The sequence below is a fragment of the Pyrenophora tritici-repentis genome, chromosome 4 (assembly GCF_003171515.1).
Source record: "Pyrenophora tritici-repentis strain M4 chromosome 4, whole genome shotgun sequence".
In the NCBI taxonomy this organism is placed as follows: domain Eukaryota; kingdom Fungi; phylum Ascomycota; class Dothideomycetes; order Pleosporales; family Pleosporaceae; genus Pyrenophora; species Pyrenophora tritici-repentis.
In genome coordinates, this window is record NC_089393.1 from 395,657 (window position 1) to 417,838 (window position 22,182).

Genomic DNA, 22,182 nt, shown 5'->3' on the forward strand with positions numbered 1-22,182 from the left:
GCTCACTCATATCGGAGAGATAGACGGGGAGGCTTGTATAGGCTAGTTCGCTAGTACTTTGGGTGATATGTCATATTAACAAATCGGCAATATTAGCTAACACAAGAACTTTTTCTATGACGACCTCTGCACTTCTTAAACTTCCATTGCAAAGAACAAATGTGTAAACACTAACTTTGCGTATACAGCCATTTGAAACCTGCTGGCTTGAGTTTGCCTTTAAGCAATATTCCTATTTTATTGCACATGAATGGATGGTATGATGCTGATAGTAGTGGAGGTAGTTTTTTTTTCTCATGGTAGACTCAATATCACCGTGATTCCTGCACTTCGGCTTCTTCACTTTCCTCGAGCTTGTCTTTCTTTTGCCCGGCAAAAGCATTTATCAGCCGTCATGCTTATGGCGGATATGACAATGTCAACTTCATCTGTCCCAGCGGCCCCAGCCAACATAGCGTCCCGTACCGAAGGGCCTGAGTCGCACCTGGGTGTCATAAGATACTTGACATACTTGTGTATTAAGGTCACTGTAGTGCCAAACACGCCTATCAGGTGCTTACCCACACTGTCAAGTATTTTATGACATTCAGGTGCTCGCTTATTCTGACAGTAGAATATGGCGTGTTTGACCCGACCATCGACGATGTCGGATTACGCTATACGAAAAGGCCAGGTGCTGAAGACGGACAAAAAGAATAGGAAAGGTGTATGCAGCCACTGACTCGCTCGCGTATCATGCCTTTGCGAGAATGCAATGCTTCTACGATATCAAGCATTCAACTATTTCCTCTTGTGGCATCGCGGTCTTGACACTTTTACCTATAGTATCCGGCCTTGGCACTACCGGTGTGAAGTCTCGCACCGATAAGGATCTTCGATATGCATGGCGGAAGTGAGAATGCCATGTGATGGGGCCGAGGACGAATGAGTAGGTAAGGCTGAGGTGGAGGCATCTGTCGATCTTCTTCCCAGTTCCATCTAATTCTGTCTAGTTGCCGCTTGCTTAGCGCGCACCGGTCAGTCGCGATTCCAAGGTTATCACGTATGCTTCATGACCCCTCCCCAGCCTCCGAACTCACCTTCTCCGCGACAAGTGAGTGACGTGCAGTGACGACTGTGTATAATACCGTGTGCATTTCTGTCGTCTTTTGAGGCACTAGGACACTGACTGCAGCCTACCAATCCGACGAAGCCATCACTACAATCTGCCGGCTGAGCACGCAATCTGCCTCAATCCTTCCTTTCTGTGTATATCCTTAACTCCGGCGCAAAGATAACTCGCTGTTGCTTACTTGATCCGGCCGTGACACTAAGCGTCATCATCGCGGCTCGTACTTTGTTTCATCATCTCCCCAAACACGACCCGCGCTCGTTTCCCAAGGTTCCCGACACACTCGCGAGACAGCTGTACAAGAGGAATCCCTCCTACGCCATGTCTCTTACCGACTCTGAGCTGGAGCTGGTCAGCTCACATCTACAAGGCGAAAACGACGATATCCCAGAGGAGCCCGATATGATGCAGTCATCCGACGCTGAAAACGGCCAGTCGTTTGTTCCTCCACCACGGATCGCCGCACGCTTCTATCGCCATGCAAATAATCGTCGCAAGTCGTCTGCCACGTCGTCGCGCCGAAATTCGCTGTCCTCGACACATTCGCATACATCAAACCGCTCGTTTCGCAACAGCTGCCAGAGCCACCATGTAGCCCAGCACCTCCGCCGTGCCTCTATACTCGAAGACCGCAAGGCGCGATTGGCAGATCGTGCAGCGCATGCTGAGCAGGTCCGGTTGCGTGCTGCATTGGCCAAAGCTACCCCGCGTGGCTCCAATAGTGAAGAGCGGGCGCTGGCAGCACAGCAGGCTCGCGAGAAGCACCTGGCCCAGGTGGCCGCTGCCTGTGCTGAGGAAGTGAGGAGGGCCAAGAAGATTGCAGAAGACATGAAAGAACGCAAGGCGGCTGAAGAGCGAAGATACCGCGTGGAAATGGAGGAGAAGCTGGCAGAGGCCGAGAAGCGGAGGCTGGAGTACAAGCGCAACCCCCGCCGCCCACGCACTGCTAGCTCGCCCCCAGGCGACGTCAAGATACGCACCGAGCGCCCAATCGTATCCACTGAGGAAGCAGCAAAGAGGATCCAGGGAGCCTGGAGGGGCAAAGTTAGGAACAACATTGTCACAGCATGGCTCCAGCTTGGTCTGTCCATTGAGATGGTCCAAGAAACCAGTTTTGACGTCATCACGGGTATGCTCGCAGACGAGAAGCTACTCAAGACGACTGAGAGAATCATGACTCTGTTCGTGCTACTCCCAGATGCCGACCCAGCCTCCCGCAGCGCAGCCGTCAGGACGTTCCTCTCTGCATACCTCATCTTAGCACACCCTACACACGTCTTTAGCCGAGATGGCGACCAGGAGCAGGACCTCATCACCAAGGCCAAGGACCTGGTCATCAGCTTTGAGTCTGCTTTGGCAAAACTAACCAAGCTCAACTCCTACACCCCGTCACCAACGCGCACAGAGACGGTACTCTTGGCCCATGGCGCCTTCGTTACCGCTTTCAACGACTGGAAGGCGCGTGATTCTTCGGCCCTCATCGAAACCATGGTTGCGTCGTTTGTCAGTCTCGACGAGATATGGCAAAGCGTCAAGGATGCGACAGTCGATGAGGTCGCCAATGAGTACAGGAACGGCATTCGGGATAACCAGGCCATCCTGCTGAGTAGGATCAAGAAGTTGGCGGGGCCCGACAAGGCCCTCACTTTGATCAGAAAGGCTATACGCGAAAGCCGAAGCCTGAGGCCAAAGAAGAAGCCTGCTGGAGAGACCATTCGGCCCCGCGTTGCAAGCGGCTCGACTCCAGACTCTCCACTATCAGCCGAAAGTGCAGCCAAACAGGCCGAGGCTGCGTCAGAACTCGCTGCTTCTGGACAATCAGAGCTTCAGGATCCTACTGCCCAGGGCCATCAGGCCCAGTCGCTGTCAAAGGTCTTTACCGTCGTACCAGACAACCGTATATTAGTCCACGAGCTATCGATCGATAAGGAATACCGTATCGATCCATCGCCCACCGCCGACCTTCGCGATGCCCTCAACCGCGAACTTTGCGACGCCATGCGGAGAGGCTTCGAGGAGGGCGATAGCGCCAACTGGACTGTTGCCATGGCGGAGAACATACGAGGCAAGCTGTTGCGACTCTTGAAGCCTGGCAATTCCATGCACACCCTCATTTCTGAGACACTGGATCCAGAGCACGTCAGCAGGCAATGCAGTCAAGGTGTCTTCTCATACGGGAAATTCTTTGATTTCATTGCTAGCATCCTGCCTAAGCTTTGCGCACCCTTTAGAGATACCGAAGTGCAATCGCTCGCGGAAGAGCTACAGGAAGAGGGTGATGTACCAAGTATGATTGAGAAGCTTTTCAAGGTGCTTCATATCATCGATCTTCTCTCGCTAGACTACTCCAACTTCCTCCTGATGAACGCTGCGCCAACACTCATCAAAGAGGCTGTCGGCTACGAGCAGCGCATGTTTACCCAAGACCTCGAGGAGAACAAGATCACTCTCGACCGCACCCGCCGCTGGTGGCGCAGCGCAGCAGTAAACATGCACACTGAAGCCGACCGCCGCGATCCGTGGAGCCAGGCAAACCCAATCAACCGCCCCACAGCGCATAAGATCTATGCTCGTGGTCTGGTTGACCTCGCAATCGCCACCCCACCTCTTCGCAATTCTGAGCTACCAGAAACCCTCGAGTTAGACAGGGCACGCATATCCCGCATCCGCGAAGACGCCCTCCGCATCACCACCATCGGCGGCATCTTGCTCACGGCGAAGAACCTACTCAAGCGCGACGTGCGCGCGCAGTGGAAGTCCGAAGCTAGCAAGATGTGGTTGGTACTAAAGGAGAACGGATACATGTCCGACCCTTCCACTCCCAGCAAGATCTCTTCTCTGCTAGAGTCTTCACGCAACATGCCACCTTCGACTCGCTCCCAGCTCTCCTCCACAATCACGAGGTTGCTCACCCAAGCCGAAGCGGGGAAACTCTCTGACCCCGTTATGAAAGTCCTCTTCCAGCGCCTCAAGACGCACATCTTCAACCGCGTAAGCGCCAGCAGCTCCGGCGAGCGCGTCAAGGCTGCTAGCACCGCGACTGAGGGCCTTGCTACTACCGGTCTGCCAGAGTTTGTGAGCCAGGTTGCTTTCATCTGCGAGCAGCTTGGTAAGCTGGGCGAGGTGGATCGCAAGTGCCATGGCAAGTGGTACGAGGAGATTGCAGAGGAAATGGAGAGGTTGGGCATTGAGGGCGGCGAAGAACTTACGCGCTCGTTGAGTACGGAGAGTGATGCTGCTGCGTCGACGAGCTCGGGCTCGTCGTCTGTGTAAGATGATGATGATGATGATATGGTGGTGGTTTTGATTGGATTGTAGACTTGACTGCAACTTTTCTTTGGCGTTTTTACTCCTGTTTTTCGTTTCAGTCTTTCAGCTTTGGTCTGATGGCAGTATATCCATTGTTCATTCTTTTTTTCTTTTTCGCTCTCGCGCGCGCTGGTCTTGCTTGGTCGTTACATTCTTAGGTCTCTGTTCTTTTTGCAAGGCGCTGGGGGAGAATCTTCTTCCGATTCGGTTTCTAGTTTCCTTTGCTATGGGGGTTTCATGAGCATATACGAATCGCTCCAGGGTTCTTCCTATCTTGGTTGCTGGTTTATCTTATGGGGGACTATGTCTACCTATTGGGTATATACATATCACTGGACTGGCTTGTTAGCGAAGGGCAACGCGCGCCAGGTGAGCGATGCAATACACATCTTCTCTACACTCATGCCTCTCGCTTTCATTCTGGACTTAACATGTGTCATGGTTCGTTTGTAGGCAGACAGACAGACAGTGTTTAATGCTGCTGGCAGCACTTAGACACCACAGCCCAGTAACAGTGAGAGGTGACTGTTCCGTACATGCACATGTACAGTACACGCTATCCTACGTCTCGCCCACTCACTATCAAGGCATACACGTAATTGCATTGTACCCAGTCACCCACAATTGCCGGTGACAAGATCTCCCCTCCACACGGTCCTCAGTCTATCTCACAGTCACACCGTTTTTCTTGCTCGATACAAAACATCCTTACTACCCCCCCTCTCCCTTTCTCACTCTATTCGGCGGACACCGAAGATCTGCACACCAACGATGACATACCGCTCACCACATACCTTATTGTCTTAAAACATGTCACTGTCACATGTACCCCATGTCCGAACTTTCGTACTGGGGGGGTAAAGCGAGAAAGATCAGTTACACAAGACGCACAGACGGAGAGGCAAAAGGGGAGGGTTACAGCGCGTCTACGGCGTCAGACTGGCGTCTACAGCGTCTAATAGCGGGGGAGAGTGAGACTAAGAAAACAATGGTGTGTATGCATGTCAGAGAGCAGCAAGAAAAAAAAAGAATGTCATCAAGTACGTGGCATTCGTGAGACAGCGCGCGCGGCAAAAGTTTCCTTACAAGGTAGGCAGTGCGTTCAAGTCAGATGAGCGCGCTATAGACGCGGTGTGTAATTCGGGGGGAAAACGTTTATGGGGAATTGAGAGCGAGAATCTCCACCTTAAACTTATACAAAGAATCAGATATTGGTTTAGGGGGGGGAGGAAGCGATATTATTACGTTCTTATTTCCTCAGTGCAAAGTTTTTCGGGCGGTTTTCAGTAAGTGTTTTACCCCACACGTGTGTTTTGATTTTTTTTCTCTCTCTCAATGGCTTATACGTAAAAGGCTTCAGCAGCTGAGGTTGGCAATGAGTTGGCGGTCGGCTGAATAGGTCGTTCATGGAGTAATAGAAGCGTATAAACGGGGTGTGTGTGTTTGTACGTTGCATGTTCTAGTTTAGTTGAGATGCAAACGCGGCGATATATCCTCGTTTGGCGATAAACGTCAGCACGGGACCGAGGCATAACAGCCTCCAGCAAAGCCAGAATCGCATGATGCTCTTTTCGTATGTTTCTCAAAGGTTTTGCTTGGCATGAGGTGCTCCTAGCGGGGGCGGACCGGACACAGCCCCTGGCGGACGACGGATGCCAAAGTTTGCCTTTCTAGCTTCATCGATGCGTCCCTTTGCGAGACTGATGCCGGGGACAACCCACTCGCCGCAACTGCATTGCATGCCTTGCCAGGCGTACTTGCCGACGTTGTTTCTGCACTTTTGATTTGGACATTCAAGACGACCTTCCAACTTGCCTTGCTCGAGCTCGGGGCGCATCCAAGACAGGGGGTCGAGGAAGTAGTGGGCACAGTTTTGCGATGCCGCGGCAGCTGAAGGCCCTTTTGCTTTTTCATTGCTGACGGTTGAACGTGGTCCATGCGATAGCAGGTATTTTGACGTTGCCAATGCTCGTCTAGAAGCAGAGAATCGTAAGCGGCGTTGAGCGACAAGAAGGCGGCGAACAAGGAATATCTTGAAAGTCGTGGCCTGCATCCCTATCGTACGGCTCCACTTACCTGCATTTACGGCATCGCAACTCGAACCCCGAGGCTTCGTCAGTTACATGCTCGTCTTCGAAACGGATCTTGTCCGCCTCTGGAGCTTGACCACAGGCGCGGCTGAGCTCAATCTCGCGCTGGTAGACCCATCGTTGATAGGCCGGGGTGCTTTCAACGTCTTCGGGTGTTTGCATCTCACCGTATAGTTCAAGCTGCTTCATGAAGCCGTCGTTGGGTTCGCAGATGGATCGCGCTTGCCGGAGGTGCGACAAAGCTTCCGAAGGGCTGATGTTGTGCTCATGCATCAAATAAGCGATGACGACGGTGGCCGATCGCGACTTGCCCATAGCACTAGAGAAGGATTTTTGGTTGGCATATTGATACGAGTGGCTGCGAGGAAATAGAGTGGCAAGGAAGCGGTGTGAAACGGGAAACAAAGGCGCAAAATGGAAGGCGAGCAACGTGTAAAAAGTCTGCTGCAGGACGCGTGGAAGGCAAAGCTGGAACTGCATGCATTGCAAGCATGTCACGAGTGCCTCAGCCGCCGATTCTGATGAAGATGGCAAAATTGCCAAGCAGGGTAGTCGTCGATGGCGATCCAGAGTTGTTTGGATATGCAAGGCTTCAGCTCGACCGGGGTGCGAACTTACCAATGCACCAAGACTCCGCCACCTCCCTTGAGCCCCTCGCGTATAAAGGCGTTCGTGGCAGGGAAATGCTCCAATAGATTCTCGTCATCGACGTCGTCGACCTCGACGACCATGTGCTTGAAGGGGCTGAATAGACTCTGATCTGACGGGGTGCGTAATACCGACAAGACGTGCGTGATCTTGGCTTGCTCGAGGGCCTCGCGCCGTCGCAAAGTGAAGATGCTATGCAACACTGGTTAGACTGTAGTCTGGTGACGCCGGGTGCCGGGTCGCCGTCCTGGGGTAGTAGTCGAGTGGGAAACAGTGGTCGAGATTACGTACCCGCCAATGTACAGGTTCAGGTCGCCTGGGACTCTGTCGATGAGAGCCATGACTGTGGGTGTACGGTTATCCGAGAAAGATCGGGGACCGGAGATGGGGCAATGGGGATCAACGATAGATTTGGAAGAGGCGCTCACGCTCGCTGATGAAGGTGCGAGTAAGGGTCCATTTTTCACCGAGGTCTGCTATCATGTGTGCCCACCAAAATAGCGGAGCGTGAACCTCCTGACAACTTCAAATACTCCGTAGCACGGGATTGGTAGGTCGGGGGCATGTCATTACGGCAGTACAACCTCAAGCAGAACTAGAAGACAAATTGCAGCGTGTTTTGAGTTTACAATATATGGCGTGTTGTTGAAGCAGACGTAATAGAGCACGGTACATGATTAATGATCACATGAGTAGCGCTACCCGCCAAACCGTCAGCTAGAAAGGACTAGTACATGTAGTCGGTAGCATCAAAATACAAACACACTTGTAGTAGCTGCGGAGTGAATGCAGCGCGTCGTATTGCCCGCGGAGTAGGCTGGCTAGCGAAACGCTTTGGTCGGGTGATTGTCGGTGTCAGGCGTGGTCGAGTAGACGGAGGGAACGGTACATCCGCACCTACGACCGCGGAGCTGTTGCTTGTTCATCAGGGACTGGTTACCATGGACATGGATGAGCCCTACGGATTTTATTTTAGTCGGACAAGAAGCGTTCGTCCGCTGTTGCGCCTGCAGGAGGTAGCCAAGTTGCCGGACGCCATGGCGTAGTGGGTGTGAGTTGCTTTTAAATAAACATGATGGCGGCTGGGACAGGTTGCACTCGCACTCACGACTTGGTTGCAACTTGCACTTGCAAGGCTGTGGTGGCGCGCCTCGTCCCGCATCGGCAAAGCGCATCATCACCTAGTCTTGGGTTCGAGAAACGGTAGTTGATACTCTCGCATGCCATGTCGCCAACAACAGGTAGTCATTGTCCAAGCGGTGCAGGCGTTGCGGATCCGCCCTGTCTCGATGTAGGTGTACGGCCGCTTACCTTGCCATGTATTGTACTTGTCATTACCATGGCCCACCAACGGTAACATGGTGCATGGTGGCATGTCGGTACCTCCAAGTGGCCTCGACCCGAACCCCCGGAGTAATACCTACTCGTGTCGTTTGCATGCTGCCGATCGTGACAGCACGAGGCACCCTGGGGCAGAAATGGGCAGTCATGGGTAGTCATGGGCAGTCATGGGCAGCCATGAACACAGCCCCGTATAATACCGGCAAGTACATGTGTAAGACTGAACGAGGTTGCCAGTGTGCGTAACACCAATTCATGTACCAAAAATACCGCCGAGTCGGACAAGGAAGGCGATATGCTAGATCAGTGTCTCTGTGTAGCATTGGCTGGGGGGTGGGGGGGTAGTAGGTAGCGCGTGGAAGCATACCGATCAACGACTGCAAGGTGGCATGGTAGACAGGGCACTCAGCCTGACTAAGTGACCATGACCAACAGTGGGTTCGTATGGTGTGGGCGAGACAATGTACGGTAGCTGGTAGGTCAAGTGAAGGGGGGGGGGGGCCAGCTCCGGTGCAATTCTGGCGGGTCTGTGCACAGACGACGGCTTCCGCTTCCCGCGTCGTGTGCTAGGCTCAGAACGGAACCCCTAGAATCTGACCTGTGCCGTTCTGCTGCACTCTCGACTCCCTGAATGGAGGCGCAGCGCCCGCAACGCTACATGTTGGACCATCTGTGAGATGATGGCCGGCATGTACCCCCCTTCTCGTCGGCCAGGTCGCCCACGCCGCCGGCATGCTTCGCCCTACGATAGGAAACCTGACGTCTGGCCGTCGGCAGGCGTGCATCCCAGGCTGTGCGGTATTGGCGTGCGTAATACTGCAATCGGCCAGAGTAGGAGGGGCGGGCGCCAATCCATTGATTGATTTCATGGTTGATCTTCCAGTCATCCGTCATCCGGCGTGTGGAAAAAAAGCTTGGTAGAATACGGCTGACACGCACGGCTGGTGGACGGCTTCACGGTAAGTACAGTACGTATACTGTATGCCTGTTGGCGGCTGGCGGCTGGCGGCGTCGAAACTCGGCGCCAGAGGCTACGACATCAGACTACTGGTAGCCCTATGCATGCAGGCCAAACAACGCTGGCGTGTGAGGCCCACAGTCCTGGAAAGCTGTCGACTGCTCCAGGGCTCCTCCAGGGCTCCAGGGCTCTCCCACTCCACCAGACCCATGAAATATACCCCTGCTTGCCAGTACCCACCCGGCTAATCCGTGCCAGGAGTGACCAGGACGGCCAATCACCGATAAAGTCCTGTTACAGCGTAGTGCTTAATGTCTAACTGAGGCCCCAGTTGAGGGCGTCCTTTTCTCTTTCGCTCGAGCCTGCAAACTACTACTGCAACTGCAACTTGCTACTGCTCCTGCTCCGGCTGCCGTCCAAGATTTGCAGCCGTGCCTCTTTCCAGCAGAACTGTCACCTCGCACGAGCACACACTAGACGCCAGACCAGGGAAGCTTTCTTCTCCCTTTTTTCTCCACTCGCCGGCGGTCCGCGCTAATAGGGTCCCTACCGCATTTCCGCTTGGCTTCGTCCACTGCCGTGTACCATGAAGTTTGCATTTAGCACAAGTCTTTGAGCTTGACTGTCCGACTTGTACACGTTTATATGCCTAATAGCCTCCATTGGAGAGACCAGACTGATATTGTGGCGGTGTTGGGCCAGACGTCTTTTTCGTTCAGCTCTGGGTCAGTTTAACGAGGGTCCTCAGCCCTATGAGCAGCCTCAATCACTAGTCCACGGGTACGAAGAAACCGCCGCCCCCGCTTCGACCATCATTCATCAGCCTCGCCGACAAGAAACGTCAACCAAACTCGGCCGTTTGCGCGCATCTGCCTAGGTAAGCTGCAACACTCGACCCAAGCACGCAACCCACATTTTTTAGCTGCTGGCCCTTCAACTCTTCCCTGCCTGTTTCGGCCATGCCGTCCTTGGTGCTGGCTAACCATTCTGCTGCTAGGTCCGTGCTCGCCTACACTACCCAGTAGCCACTGCCTTCCCCAGCGCTGTCTTCTGCTCGTCCAAGTCGCGCCTCGCCACAGTTGCTGCGTGAGTGGTGGCCGTGGGTACGCTTCAGCTGCCCCCTAGTGGCGCCCATCCCACTACATCATATCGTTCCCCCGACCGGACCATGTCCTCGACGCCGAGCATTCGGGTATATGATTCCCATCATTACCCACTACCACACCACCGCCGACCGTCGATACCCACTCCAGCCGTGGCAATGGCTATACCAAGGGTACGTAAGCCCAGTGTTCAGCTGCAACCCTCTGCCGCCCTGCTTGGTCCGCTATCCGATGCTCATAACATGCTGGAAATAGCACATGACCATCACAGCAGGCGCAACCCATACCCTACGCGACCATTCACTGACTGTAATACACTGCTTTAGGCACGCGAAGAGGTGCCGCCACCCTTGCCTCCACCACGTCACATCGAACACCTCAGGAGCGGGCAGGACCCGGGCTGGCAATGGGGTAACACAAACAGTCCAAGGGACACGGGTTTTGGCGGAAATCGGCTCGCGACAGTTAGGCCTGGCTCGAGCTTGTATGGTGGAGCCGCAGGCAGCTATCCGCGGGAGCCATCTGTCGAATACATGTTCATCGGTGGCCGTGAACCCTCCATCCCTAGGTCGCTCGACGACATGAGCTCCGAACACAGCAACAACAGTGATGAGGACCGTAGCATCAAGTCTCGCCCCTCGCTTGGAAATCACAGGTAAGACCACACATCATCATCATCATCATCATCATCATCGTCTTCGTACGAGTCTTCGTCATCATTAGACTATTCCTTTTAGTGGCAAAGCCACTGGACTCCTTACGAGAGTGACTAACGGCCATGGTTAGGTTCACAAGCGAAAGACAACTAGGCCACAAGACACTCCAACACTCATCCAACGCCTACGACAAGCAGTTACTCTCCAAAATCGGCGGCCCCAACACGCCTACGCGGACTACTGCTCCCCCTCTCTCCTCTGGCAGCTCACAGGACCCAAACACCGAGGCACATGCCCCAATAAACAAGCTCAACGGTCAATTGAAACCGTTGACCGTACCCGCCCTCTCACCAGGCTACAACGGCTTTCGCAGCCCCATCTTCGACCCCGCTGAACCACATCGCGCTCGCTACAACAGCATCTCAACTCCAGGACCTTTGGACGAAAGCGCGACACCACATCGTGGTAGCTACGATCATAGCATCTTCTCTGAACCTGACTTCGGCATGGAAGAGAATGGAATGCGCGATTTGAACATCAACGAACGCAGCCCTGCCGAGTCAGACGAGTACCAATTAGGCCCGAAGGGCGGCCTGAAGCGGCGGGCCTCATCACCGCCCTCCGAAGCTGCGCGTGATGATCGACCCACGACAAGCGGCCACAACGATCTCTACCATCGTCGGTCCGCCCAAATGCTGGTTAATCGAAATTGCACTGCTTCACGCTTCCAGTCAAACCCAAGCTCATTATCGTCTGCTGGGTCTGCAAGCCAACGAAGCGCTTCTATCGGTTCTTCGTTTGGATTTTCGACAGCTGCAAGCAGCATGACAAGTTATGGCGGAGATCAGCGCCTTTCGCCCAATGCGTTGTCGCCTTTGGGCGAGACGGATTCAGGGCCTGTCTCGCCGTATGCAGCTAACAGGTCTCTGGACCCGAGCCCCCGCGGGTCCTTATCACGGCCTGTGCATCAACGAGGCTTCTCGGAGACCGAACATCCGCAGATCCGTAAGATGTCTACTGACAGCATGTTGCACTCGAGGCAAAATTCAATCGCAAATCGCATACCAGGTGCCTATATTTGCGAGTGTTGTCCCAAGAAGCCCAAGAAGTTCGATAGCGAAGATGAGTTGCGGTAAGTGACAAGGATACGCGACTTGCCCACCGCTATTTCGCCTGACCACCCTTGAGCGACAATGCGCTGACCCGACCGATAGATTGCACGAGCTAGAGAAGCAGTACATTTGCCAATACTGCCCCAATCGCTTCAAAAATAAGAATGAAGCTGAACGCCATCAAAATTCCCTGCATTTACGTCGCCATTCCTGGTCATGCGCCACGCTTGCGGGCGTCCATGCAGCCTTCCACCCCTCGCCTACTCGCCCAGCTGCTGCAGACGTATGCGGATACTGCGGCGAGGAATTCCCCAACCCTGCGGACTGGGAGGCACGATCAGAACATCTCAATCACGTGCATAAATTTGGTGAATGTAACCAAGCCAAAAAGTTCTTCCGTGCAGATCACTTCCGGCAACACTTGAAGCATAGTCATGCTGGCACCAGTGGAAAGTGGACAAACATGCTGGAGAACGCATGCATGAGAGACGAGCCTCCGCCACAAGAACGTGTTGTCTCTATAAGCTCCGTATCCGGTCCCTCAGCCCTTGCGCCCAAGCCCGGTGTTATTAACGAAGTCCACGACGAATCATAATTTCGAAAAGCATGTTACCAATCAGTCTGAACGTCGGCAACAACAAGTCTTCAGACATTATTTTCTAAATGTTGAAACGCAGCTTTCGACACCATCGGCTACCCTTTTGGATATTCGCATTCTTCCCATTTCAGCTCTGTTTCCCATAGAACAGATTGTACAAGCATTGTTTTTTGTTTTAGCGAAAAGTTTTCCATGTCTACAAAGATTGCCCTGCATTTCCATGCAATCTAGGCGAAGGTTGGACGTTATGGTATAACGACATTTGATGACAGCATTCGGTAACACTCTGACGCTGGCCAACGACAGAAATTTGATGCATTTTCAAGGGTGTTGTTCTTTTCGTCGCTTAGCGGGCGTTGATTGGACGGGGAAAAACGTCCAGGGTCATTGGTGTTTACGATAGGAGGGGGCAAGAAAGAGGATGGAGCAGTCTTACACGACACAACTCTTGTTAGGTCCATATAGCAAATTACAAACTGAATTGCCAAACCTCTTGGAATCTTGGAGAACTCTTGGAAAACAGGCTTGATCAGCTGTTTTTCACACTGCTCATTTGTGCTTTACGGGCTGGCCCGCGCGCACACAAAGAGCAAAAAGGCAAAACGGGAAACGGGAAACGATAACATATCAGTCTTGTTATATCAAGCATGATTAGCCGTGGTCCTCTCGGCTCCAGGTACTCAGTTTCAGTCTACATCCTTACACAAACACACTCACATACACGCGCGCGGACATGGACATTCACACACAATACACGAGGTTTCAAACGGACCTAGACCACGGGACAACGGTTATTTGTTTCAGCCGCCTTCCCTCCCCCCAGACACTCTCATCGTCATCACATCACACGCGCCCAAAAGCAGACATGATTGACAGTGAGCGTCAGTGCGTAGGTATAATCCCCCCTCCCCTACCATGCGAACGGGACTGGGGTGATGTGATGGGCGGAGGCGGCGCGGCTGTCAGCTTTGACCCTTGATGCCTTCCTCGGCGGTACTTTTCTCTCTCTCTTTTTTTTTCCTGTCAGCAAACGTGGTTATACGGGGGGATGGGGAGGGGAAGGGTCGATGGTTTGATTTGATTTTTTTTACCCGCGAGACTTGATACGACGATGGGTTGCGTCTGCGTCTGCGTCTGCTGATGCGGCTGCGGAGGCGGATGCTTGCTTGCGTAGGTTGCGGGGGGTGCGGGTAGGGTAGTATCACCTGCTTACTCTCTCTTTTTTTCCTTGGGAGTCACGTCTAAATGGAGGGAAAGAGGGGAGGGCGGAAGGCGGAAGAGTGGGTGTGAGATTCTTCTTTTTTCGTGACGTTTGAGCTTGATGTTTCAGACGCTTCTGTTGGTTTCCAGTGTAGAGAGACAAATTCTATGATTTGACGTGAATGGTTCAACTATCCTTGCTACACGTATGTCTAGAGATCAATTGCGTCAACCTCGAACGATGAACGAAAAATGGTTGGAGTACGAGATAGGTAACTCGCACAGGGCTGATTGCTGTACATAAAAGTCGTCTAAGCCGCTCTTGGTAAAAATGAAGGCCAGTTATTTATTTGGGTTTGGTGCGCGCGCCAGTGAGAGAAGAGGGACATGGGGTTGAAGTTTTTTTTTGCGTTCGGGTTCGGAGGGCGTCGTGTATGGTATCTGTGCTTCTGTGTGTTTTTGTTTGGGTTGGGTTGGGTGCGTTATGGGACGGCGGACGGACGGACGGACGGCGGACGGACGGACGGACGGTTAACCAGGGCATGATGGACGTGCGTAAGCTTGGTTCGAGGGCGTTCTTGTTGCGCCGAACGACCGCACCGCGCTTGGCTGGGGTAGACAGGGAGCGTGGGGGAGTCATGGATCGAGCGAGGGAGCGAGGGACTGGGATGTGCACACGTGTGCCGGTGTCAGCAGATTGTTGGGTAAGATTTAGGGGGTTGGCGGGGATGGGAGGGGACAAGCTAGGGGAGATGGCGAGTTTAGCTTTTAATTTACCGGTCGGTGTTGTTAATACAGGGATGAGTGCGCTAGACTGCTTGTGATGGACATCTGTGTGTTGTCGGGTCGATTAATCCGATCTGTGTTGCTCAAGTACAGTACCTTGTTTGCTTGGGATTGATACACGTTGGTGAATAGTGCATAGGATGTGACTTCTCAATATTGCTGGATTAGAGACTCTGCCATCTGTCTCGTTTGATCGTAGTACTCCTACACTCTTACTATCTATCGAGTACATGTTTATGCAATATCTACCTAGGTAGATGTCATAAGTCTTTCTTCCGGCGAATACAGTGAAACAATGCTGAGTCAGCAACACTTAGTTATATTGAACAACTAACTATAGCTGTAATAGTGTTTCAGAACGACAACATTTCTTGGTGCTTAGGGTAGTTGAGTAATGTAAATTAGAAAAAGCGCTTGAGGACTGGTTCATATTTGTTGAGTAGAATAGCCTGTGTCAAGAGGTTTGGGTTGGCAAGTGCATGCGAACGTTAACTACCCCTTGATTGCTTGCTGTGTAGTAAGTCCACAACATCTTGGCTTTGGAACAAACCAAGAAGAATTCTGGAACAAAACGGGATCTGCCAGACGTGCCTTTCAAACAAGCGCCCAAAGAATACATGCATAATCCGCCGAACGAGCCTTTGCATATTTCCTTGGCAGATTTTGACTTTGACGCTGGTCTCTTGTCAGGTGAGGTGTCGCTTGGTATGCCGCTTTGGCTGCTTACTCCAGGCTTCTGGCAAAACATGACTAGCCTGGTTCTGAGTGATTGGGATGGGCAGTATGTCACTGCGAGCTTTTGATTGGAGAGAGTCGCGTTTAAGCTTACGTGGTTGGTGTTTTCCGGCTGACGAGGGGTTGATCGTGACTGCCGGGATATGACTAGCTGCTAGTGCGACTTGGCAGGTCGATGTGGGGTTCAGCCTTATTAGACGAACTTTGTAACTGCGACGCATTTCTAGAAGTAGAAATGAAGACGTCCTTTGATACAGAATTCCGCGTCTTGGCACCAGAAATACTACCGGTCACTGTGCGGCGTTCCGACAATTTCAAAATCAGTTCATGTCTGTTCCAAATCGGGATAGTCTTCCTAGGGGCTCACCAGCAAATCTTCATACTAAGACCTACAAGACCAGCTTACTGTACAGTATTCAACCAAACACACCACGTACCCACCTTCTCTAGCGCTGACCTTCCTAACCTCTCATTCTAGACTCGGTGCCCATCATACCATGCTGTCCCTCCCCCATCGCGCTTACATGCCCCCTCCCCAAATCAGTAGAATTTGCGATGGACGTAAAAGAACATCCGATATCCGGGATATCTGACGTCGGCAATATACCGTGGGGTTAAGAGAAAAACAGCACCGTGTTTTGGATTGAGCCATAATGCTCAGCAACTGAAAATCACACAGTTTAAGCTTCCAGACTTTGCCTCAAAAGAGGGCGGAAAGTGGTGGACGAGAGCGGGTGAGTGAGCACTAGTACCCCGTTACGGTAAAATAGTAATCGCCGACCAACCAATATTTCCTTTGCGGCCCGTTGTTTGATGTAGTATATACATCTGTGCGTTCTTCTTGGTAGACCGCCGCGTCCGGATGATCGCCTGGGCTTGCCGCGGGTTCCCGGATCCGATATGCTGGCTCATACAATAGTACTTGCGCGTCGGTGACGGGTAGGGTGAGCTGCCTACAATGGTGCGGCAAGACAGGGGAGATTGGAGATTAGAGGGTTGATTGGAATTGAGCTCTTGGTGAGTGGTTGGCTGGTACGTATTCGCATGGAAGACAACGGCAAGTGGTGCGGGGGAAAATGCCGAAAAGTTTGATTGTGCAGTCGTGTTGTTATTTGGAATCATGATATGGAAAACCGTTTGATTTGCCCGTTTGCTGTGCTTCATCCCGGTGTCGTGGCTGTACGATATGTGACCAAGATGTAAGGCCACAGGGATCGTCTCACATCGGCCAGCCCTATGCGGGTTTCTGGGTTTACCAGGTGATGAAACGTTGAAATCACTCCTAAGCCAAACCTATACTGTTTGTAGATATCCTGTCCTGCAATGGCTGACTATGACCTTTCCGGGAATACTCCACTGACCAAGTCGTAGTATCTCAGGCCTGTTTCTCATTTGAGGAAAGCTTGTTATGTATCGACCACTAGCTGCTACACGTTACGACTACAGATTTGGGTTAGTAAATGTGTACAACAGTGGTACGTCTATATATAATCAAAATGAACTGAGTGCATTCCGCTACCTCTACCGTCTTGAAAACATCACGATGATCAAACAATGGTAGATCCCCACATTCCGTGTCACCCGTCGCAGATGTGAAGTTCAGGTCGTGTTCGGTTTATTTCCTATACTGGTACAATGGAAGATTGAGTTCCGAAGATCAGACCATGTATTGATCATAAGAAGCGCCACGTAGTGGGTAGTTCCCGTATCTCTCAACGTGACGATCGCGCGTTGTCTCATGCCAAGGCGTGGTGCCGGACTAATGCGCTACACGAGCTGTCGTGCTATGCGCTTGGATATCTAGAGTATCAGTGTATTGAGGAACGGAGTTGGCGGGCTGCAGCGCTGTGTTGATCAGTTTGATCTCGGCAGTCCAATCTCGTACAATTGCGTACGTGTGGAGGCAGACGCTGAGTAACGTGTCTGTGCGCGTGATGCCCATAATCGCGTGCCGCACACCCCGCAACATCAACACCAATCCACCCTTACCACTTCAACCACCCATAACTCCACAACTATGAGTTGTATCAACGCTGCGATTGAAGCTATTGAATCGCGTGATCCCGGAGATAAATTTACATACTCTGAGGTTGCGCGCCGCTTTGGTGTTGATCGCTCTACGTTGTCGCGACGCCATCAACAGATCCGGGGCTCAAATGAAGCCAAATCACGTAATCAGCAACTCCTTTACCTACACTAGGAGCTACAGCTTCTAGAGCACATTAATGAGCTTACTAAGGCTGGCTTACCACCGACGAGGACTATAATCTAGAACTTTGCTAGTGCTATAGCCGGAAGGGCTGCCTCCTAAAGCTAGGTGACGCGCTTCTTTCACCGTCATCCCGACGCGATTATATCACGTTGGTCAACTGGTTTGGACCGCAATCGCCACCAGGCTGATTCTGTATACAAGTACGAGTCGTACTTTGATCTACTATCTACTAAAATGGCTCAGCACTATATTCGGGCGCAGGATGTATATAATATAGATAAGAAGGGATTCCTTATTAGAGTAACGGGGAGGAGTAAGAGAGTGTTTAGTAAGCAGAAATATGAGACTGGGGGCTTTAAGAAAGTGATACAGGACGGCAACAGAGATTGGATCACTGTTATCGCTGCTATATGTGCTAATAGGAGTACGTTACCGCCCGCGATTATATACGAAGCTACTTCGGGCAACATGTACGCCAGATAGGTTGATGATATCGCAATTGACGATCTAGTCTACGTTACCTCAAGTCCCTCAGGGTGGACCAATGATTAGGTAGGCCTGGCATGGCTCGAACAGGTGTTTGATCGCCATACGAAGGAGAAGGCCGGCAATCACACACGCTTACTCATCCTTGACGGCTATGGGAGTCACGTTACTATGGAGTTTATTGACTACGCGATCGCCCACAATATTATGTTACTCGTACTACCCCCCATAGTACCCATACGCTGCAGCCACTCGATGTGGTAATGTTCAAACCTCTAGCAGCCGCGTACTCACTCAGCTTGCAGCACTACCTCCAGGCGAGCCACGGTCTCTTAGCTGTGAGGAAGGATGACTTCTACCGTCTTTTTAAGCCTGCCTAGGACTCCTCTTTTATTAAGAAGCACGCGTTGAAGGCATTTAAAGCCACTGGGATAGCTCCTATAGATCCCGAAGTAGTACTTAAAAAGTTCCGAAAGTCAACACTAACAGCACCGCCGCCACTAGTGAACGTGAGTAGAGCTACTATCACGAACCTCATTAATCAGGCCTACGATCCGAGCTCTATTGCGGCCAACAACCTCTCAGAAATACTCCTCCGCCTCCAGGCTGCCAAAGAGATCGCCGAGTACGAGAAGGACGCACTGCGCGCGGCGCTACACGTTCACCAGAAGCCCCGCAATCGGCACGAACCTCCCCTAGATCTACAGCAGCGAAAAGCGTTCTATTCAGGGGCAGTTTAGTGGTCGCCGTGCAAGCTTCGAGAGGCCCGCTTTAGGCAGCTAGTGAAGGAGAAGGAGAAGGAGAAAGAGCTACTTGATAAGATAGAGTTGAAAGAGGCAAAGGAGAACAACAGGATCTATCAACTTAAGATCAAAGAGGCAGCGCGGGCGGCGCGTGAGGAGGCAAAGAAGGTGCGGGATGAAGCCAAGGCTGTAAAGGCTGCCGAACTTGACGCCAAACGACGCGATCGCGACGCTGCAAAGGCTATACAACAACCCTAGTCGGGCAAGCGTAAGGCTTCAAAGCCCGCTGCAAAGCAACAGCCAAAAAAACGACGCGTGGGTGGTGCTGGCGGTGGTACTCTGGCTGAGGTGGCTGCACCGGCTCCCCCACCAACAACCACCCGACGCGGCCGGGCCGTCAATACTCCGGCAAAATATAGATAGACAAAGTTGTAGAGCTACGTCTATAGATCAATACACCGGAAAATCTCGCGATAATAGTTATTGTACGTGGCTGCGCAGCCTCAACTTTGCCGTCGTCGCGATATTGGTGGGGTGTGCGGCACGCGATTATGGGCATCACGCGCACAGACACGTTACGGCCGTCTACGTCTAGTGTCTCCGTGCGCCAGGGTGAAAGACCATCGAACCGGGTGATATCCGGCAACTATCCCACCGAAATAGCCGCGGTAGTGCCCGTATAGACGCTTGATAATGGATTGCTAATCATTCCAGGTCCAAAAGCTCGGACATGTTCGATCGACATACGAGCAGCATCAGCATGCGCCACGGCGGGAGGAACAGACTTCATTCTTAGTCAGTAGGGGCTTGGCTAGTTTGCAACTGGAATGTACATGCGAATCTGTGGTAGTGGCACAGAGTTCGATATGCAGTGTTGTTTGCTTTTGCTTACGCTGACTACAGCAGTGGCCCCGCGAAATCTTACATCGGGACGCCTGAACTGCACACGAGATGGAAAAGGCCCGACAGTGCCAATGGCTCTGTTTAGTCTTGAAAACTGTCTGTAGTAGAGATAGAGATGTTCGGTTCTTACACGATAGATGCTGACATTCTTGCGTGCGCGTTCAAGAACCCTTGCTCTGTTTAGGAGGTGATCAGTCTTTGTGGACTCAATTTCTTACATACCTTTTCGAGGTTTCCCTATTGTGCTGTGAGCGTATAGATTGCAACGTAGTGGGTGTGATTCGATAAGAGGGTGGAGGGCAGCGCGATAACCAGCACTTCGAAATTCTTGGCGAAGTTTGCCATCTCACCGTCAGCCTCCAAGAAGTACGATTTGATGTCATCTTCGTATGATCACTCCAAGATCGTCAGCACTGAAAATAGTTTTCACCGCGAGTTGTTACCAATCACGGCACAACCCAATGACTTGTGTCACTGTATGATCGTCGATGCAAAGGTCCTGCAGAGAACCGGGATACTGCCCCATAATTGAAAGTTGAAAAGCACCGTAGGGCTGACTAGGCAATAAGAAGAGAGCTGTACGGATCGTGCATCGGGTGTATGTGGTCCGTAGCACCGGCAAAGGCACAGATGCATCGGCAGTTTTCTCTATGGACAAGACATATTCATCATGCTCACATCGGATCTAGGGTGGGTAAGACAGCGAGCAAATCTGGTGCTAAGACCAGCAGTAAAGTGTAACCATATAAGCGAGTCTATTGCGATTGATCAAGTTTTGGTTCTTAGCTCCCCACGTGGTCGAACCAGGATCGGTAGAGAACATGCCGGTACAATATATTCGAGAGTTTACACTATAACTCTTGGGGTGCAGTAGTCGGCGACTACAGTACACATCGCCAGCTGAAGTTTAGTGCCGAAAACCCCAGTCTAGCCATGTCGCCAAGCAGATTGAATCACGAGGCACGTATGACATTCGGCAAGCATAGAATTGGAGGCCGCTAGTTGCTGACCGCATTGTCCACGATGACTATGTGGTTGGCGGCAGTAAATTCCGTCTAGGGTCGCCAAGGCATACCGGTATTCTCCCAACAGTTGACGGACGAAGAGGAGATGATCGAAGATGAATGGGGTGACTGACGCACGGTGACGACCTAGCTCATTCAGGATTGTGGTATGTATGAGCCCTATGGGTTGCCACTGGGTACTGAAGGGAAGTTTGCAGGATTGCTCAGCCTCTCGCGGTTTCGTTTAGCAATTTCCACATTCCGCAGCTTGTCTAGCCTCATTTGATAAAAGTTCCTGTACCAAGTCAGTACAATCATAGAACAAGTCAAGAACTGACCTCACTTGTTGAGTTGGTATATGCGGGGACCAATTTCAGCCTGAGCCTGGTCTTTGGTTTTGGACAATTCTTTGATCTGCAGTAGATATCAGTAAAAAGCATAGAATGAACATGTCTGATATACCTTCTCGTCTTTGGCTTTCTCATCTCCCTTATCTTCGTCATCCTCCTTCTTCTTTGCTTCTTTTTCCTTCTCCTTGTCCTTTTCTTTATCTTTCCCTTTCCGCTTTTCACGCTTGATCTTCTGTTTCTCTTCGTACTCTTTCTTTACTGCCTCGATCTCACGATCCAACTCATCCTTTTTCTTCTCTTCCTCGACTCTCTTTGCCTCATCGGCTTCTGGTAAGCAGAATCCTCGATCTGAAAGATGCCCAGCGCAGATATAGAAGAAATCCTAATTTCAAGTGAGTAGCTTGTTGTGAATTTTGAAATCTTAGCGTACCTTGTTGTTGGGTGTGATCAGAACGCTCGTGGTAGGCTTGTAGCATATCCAACAGGCCTTGGAAGCATTCTCCGCCACACGACGATGATGCCATATATTCTCCATTGACCTCTCGATGGAGATGCTGCTACTGCATACACTAGCAGTAACAACTCGGATAGCCAAGTGTATGTCTTTGGGCACAGTCTTCCCCCTCTAGTGTTGTATCAAGTGTTACTATTATTAAGATTTATCTAGAATGGGTGTGAAAATAGTTGTGAAGCTTTGTGGACTTTAGATACATGTTAAGATGGGTTGTCGTGCTGGAAAGTGGTGGGGGACGTCAGAGCGTCGGGACTAGACTCTAAGCGGATTAGCCATACACCAGATGCAGTCACAACTGTCCGTCATTCCCTACCTACCGTCGA

General features: G+C 51.7%; 5 protein-coding genes across 5 annotated transcripts; 2 read left to right on the forward strand and 3 right to left on the reverse strand.

Moving 5' to 3' along the window:
* Positions 1–3,961: 3,961 nt before the first annotated feature.
* On the reverse strand, positions 3,962–4,252 carry PtrM4_089220 (Tcp11 domain containing protein; the record flags this gene model as incomplete). Its single annotated transcript, XM_066106870.1, has 1 exon — positions 3,962–4,252. The coding sequence occupies one exon, from the start codon at positions 4,250–4,252 to the stop codon at positions 3,962–3,964; it is 291 nt and encodes a 96-aa protein (XP_065962538.1).
* A 1,750-nt stretch (positions 4,253–6,002) lies between these two features.
* Positions 6,003–7,499, reverse strand: PtrM4_089230 (CDC14, protein-tyrosine phosphatase; the record flags this gene model as incomplete). Its single annotated transcript, XM_001934619.2, has 4 exons — positions 6,003–6,393; positions 6,497–6,868; positions 7,129–7,350; positions 7,450–7,499. 4 exons carry the CDS (start codon positions 7,497–7,499, stop codon positions 6,003–6,005), a joined length of 1,035 nt encoding a protein of 344 aa, XP_001934654.2.
* Positions 7,500–10,718: 3,219 nt separating this feature from the next.
* On the forward strand, positions 10,719–12,923 carry PtrM4_089240 (uncharacterized protein; the record flags this gene model as incomplete). Its single annotated transcript, XM_066106871.1, has 4 exons — positions 10,719–10,733; positions 10,887–11,215; positions 11,347–12,348; positions 12,431–12,923. The coding sequence occupies 4 exons, from the start codon at positions 10,719–10,721 to the stop codon at positions 12,921–12,923; spliced, it is 1,839 nt and encodes a 612-aa protein (XP_065962539.1).
* Positions 12,924–18,093: 5,170 nt separating this feature from the next.
* Positions 18,094–19,346, forward strand: PtrM4_089250 (Trichoplein multi-domain protein; the record flags this gene model as incomplete). The annotated part of the gene is made up of 4 exons (XM_066106872.1): positions 18,094–18,329; positions 18,578–18,683; positions 18,726–19,063; positions 19,121–19,346. The coding sequence occupies 4 exons, from the start codon at positions 18,094–18,096 to the stop codon at positions 19,344–19,346; spliced, it is 906 nt and encodes a 301-aa protein (XP_065962540.1).
* Positions 19,347–21,175: 1,829 nt separating this feature from the next.
* Positions 21,176–21,880, reverse strand: PtrM4_089260 (DUF1742 domain containing protein; the record flags this gene model as incomplete). Its single annotated transcript, XM_066106873.1, has 4 exons — positions 21,176–21,290; positions 21,339–21,409; positions 21,605–21,727; positions 21,776–21,880. 4 exons carry the CDS (start codon positions 21,878–21,880, stop codon positions 21,176–21,178), a joined length of 414 nt encoding a protein of 137 aa, XP_065962541.1.
* Positions 21,881–22,182: the final 302 nt, after the last annotated feature.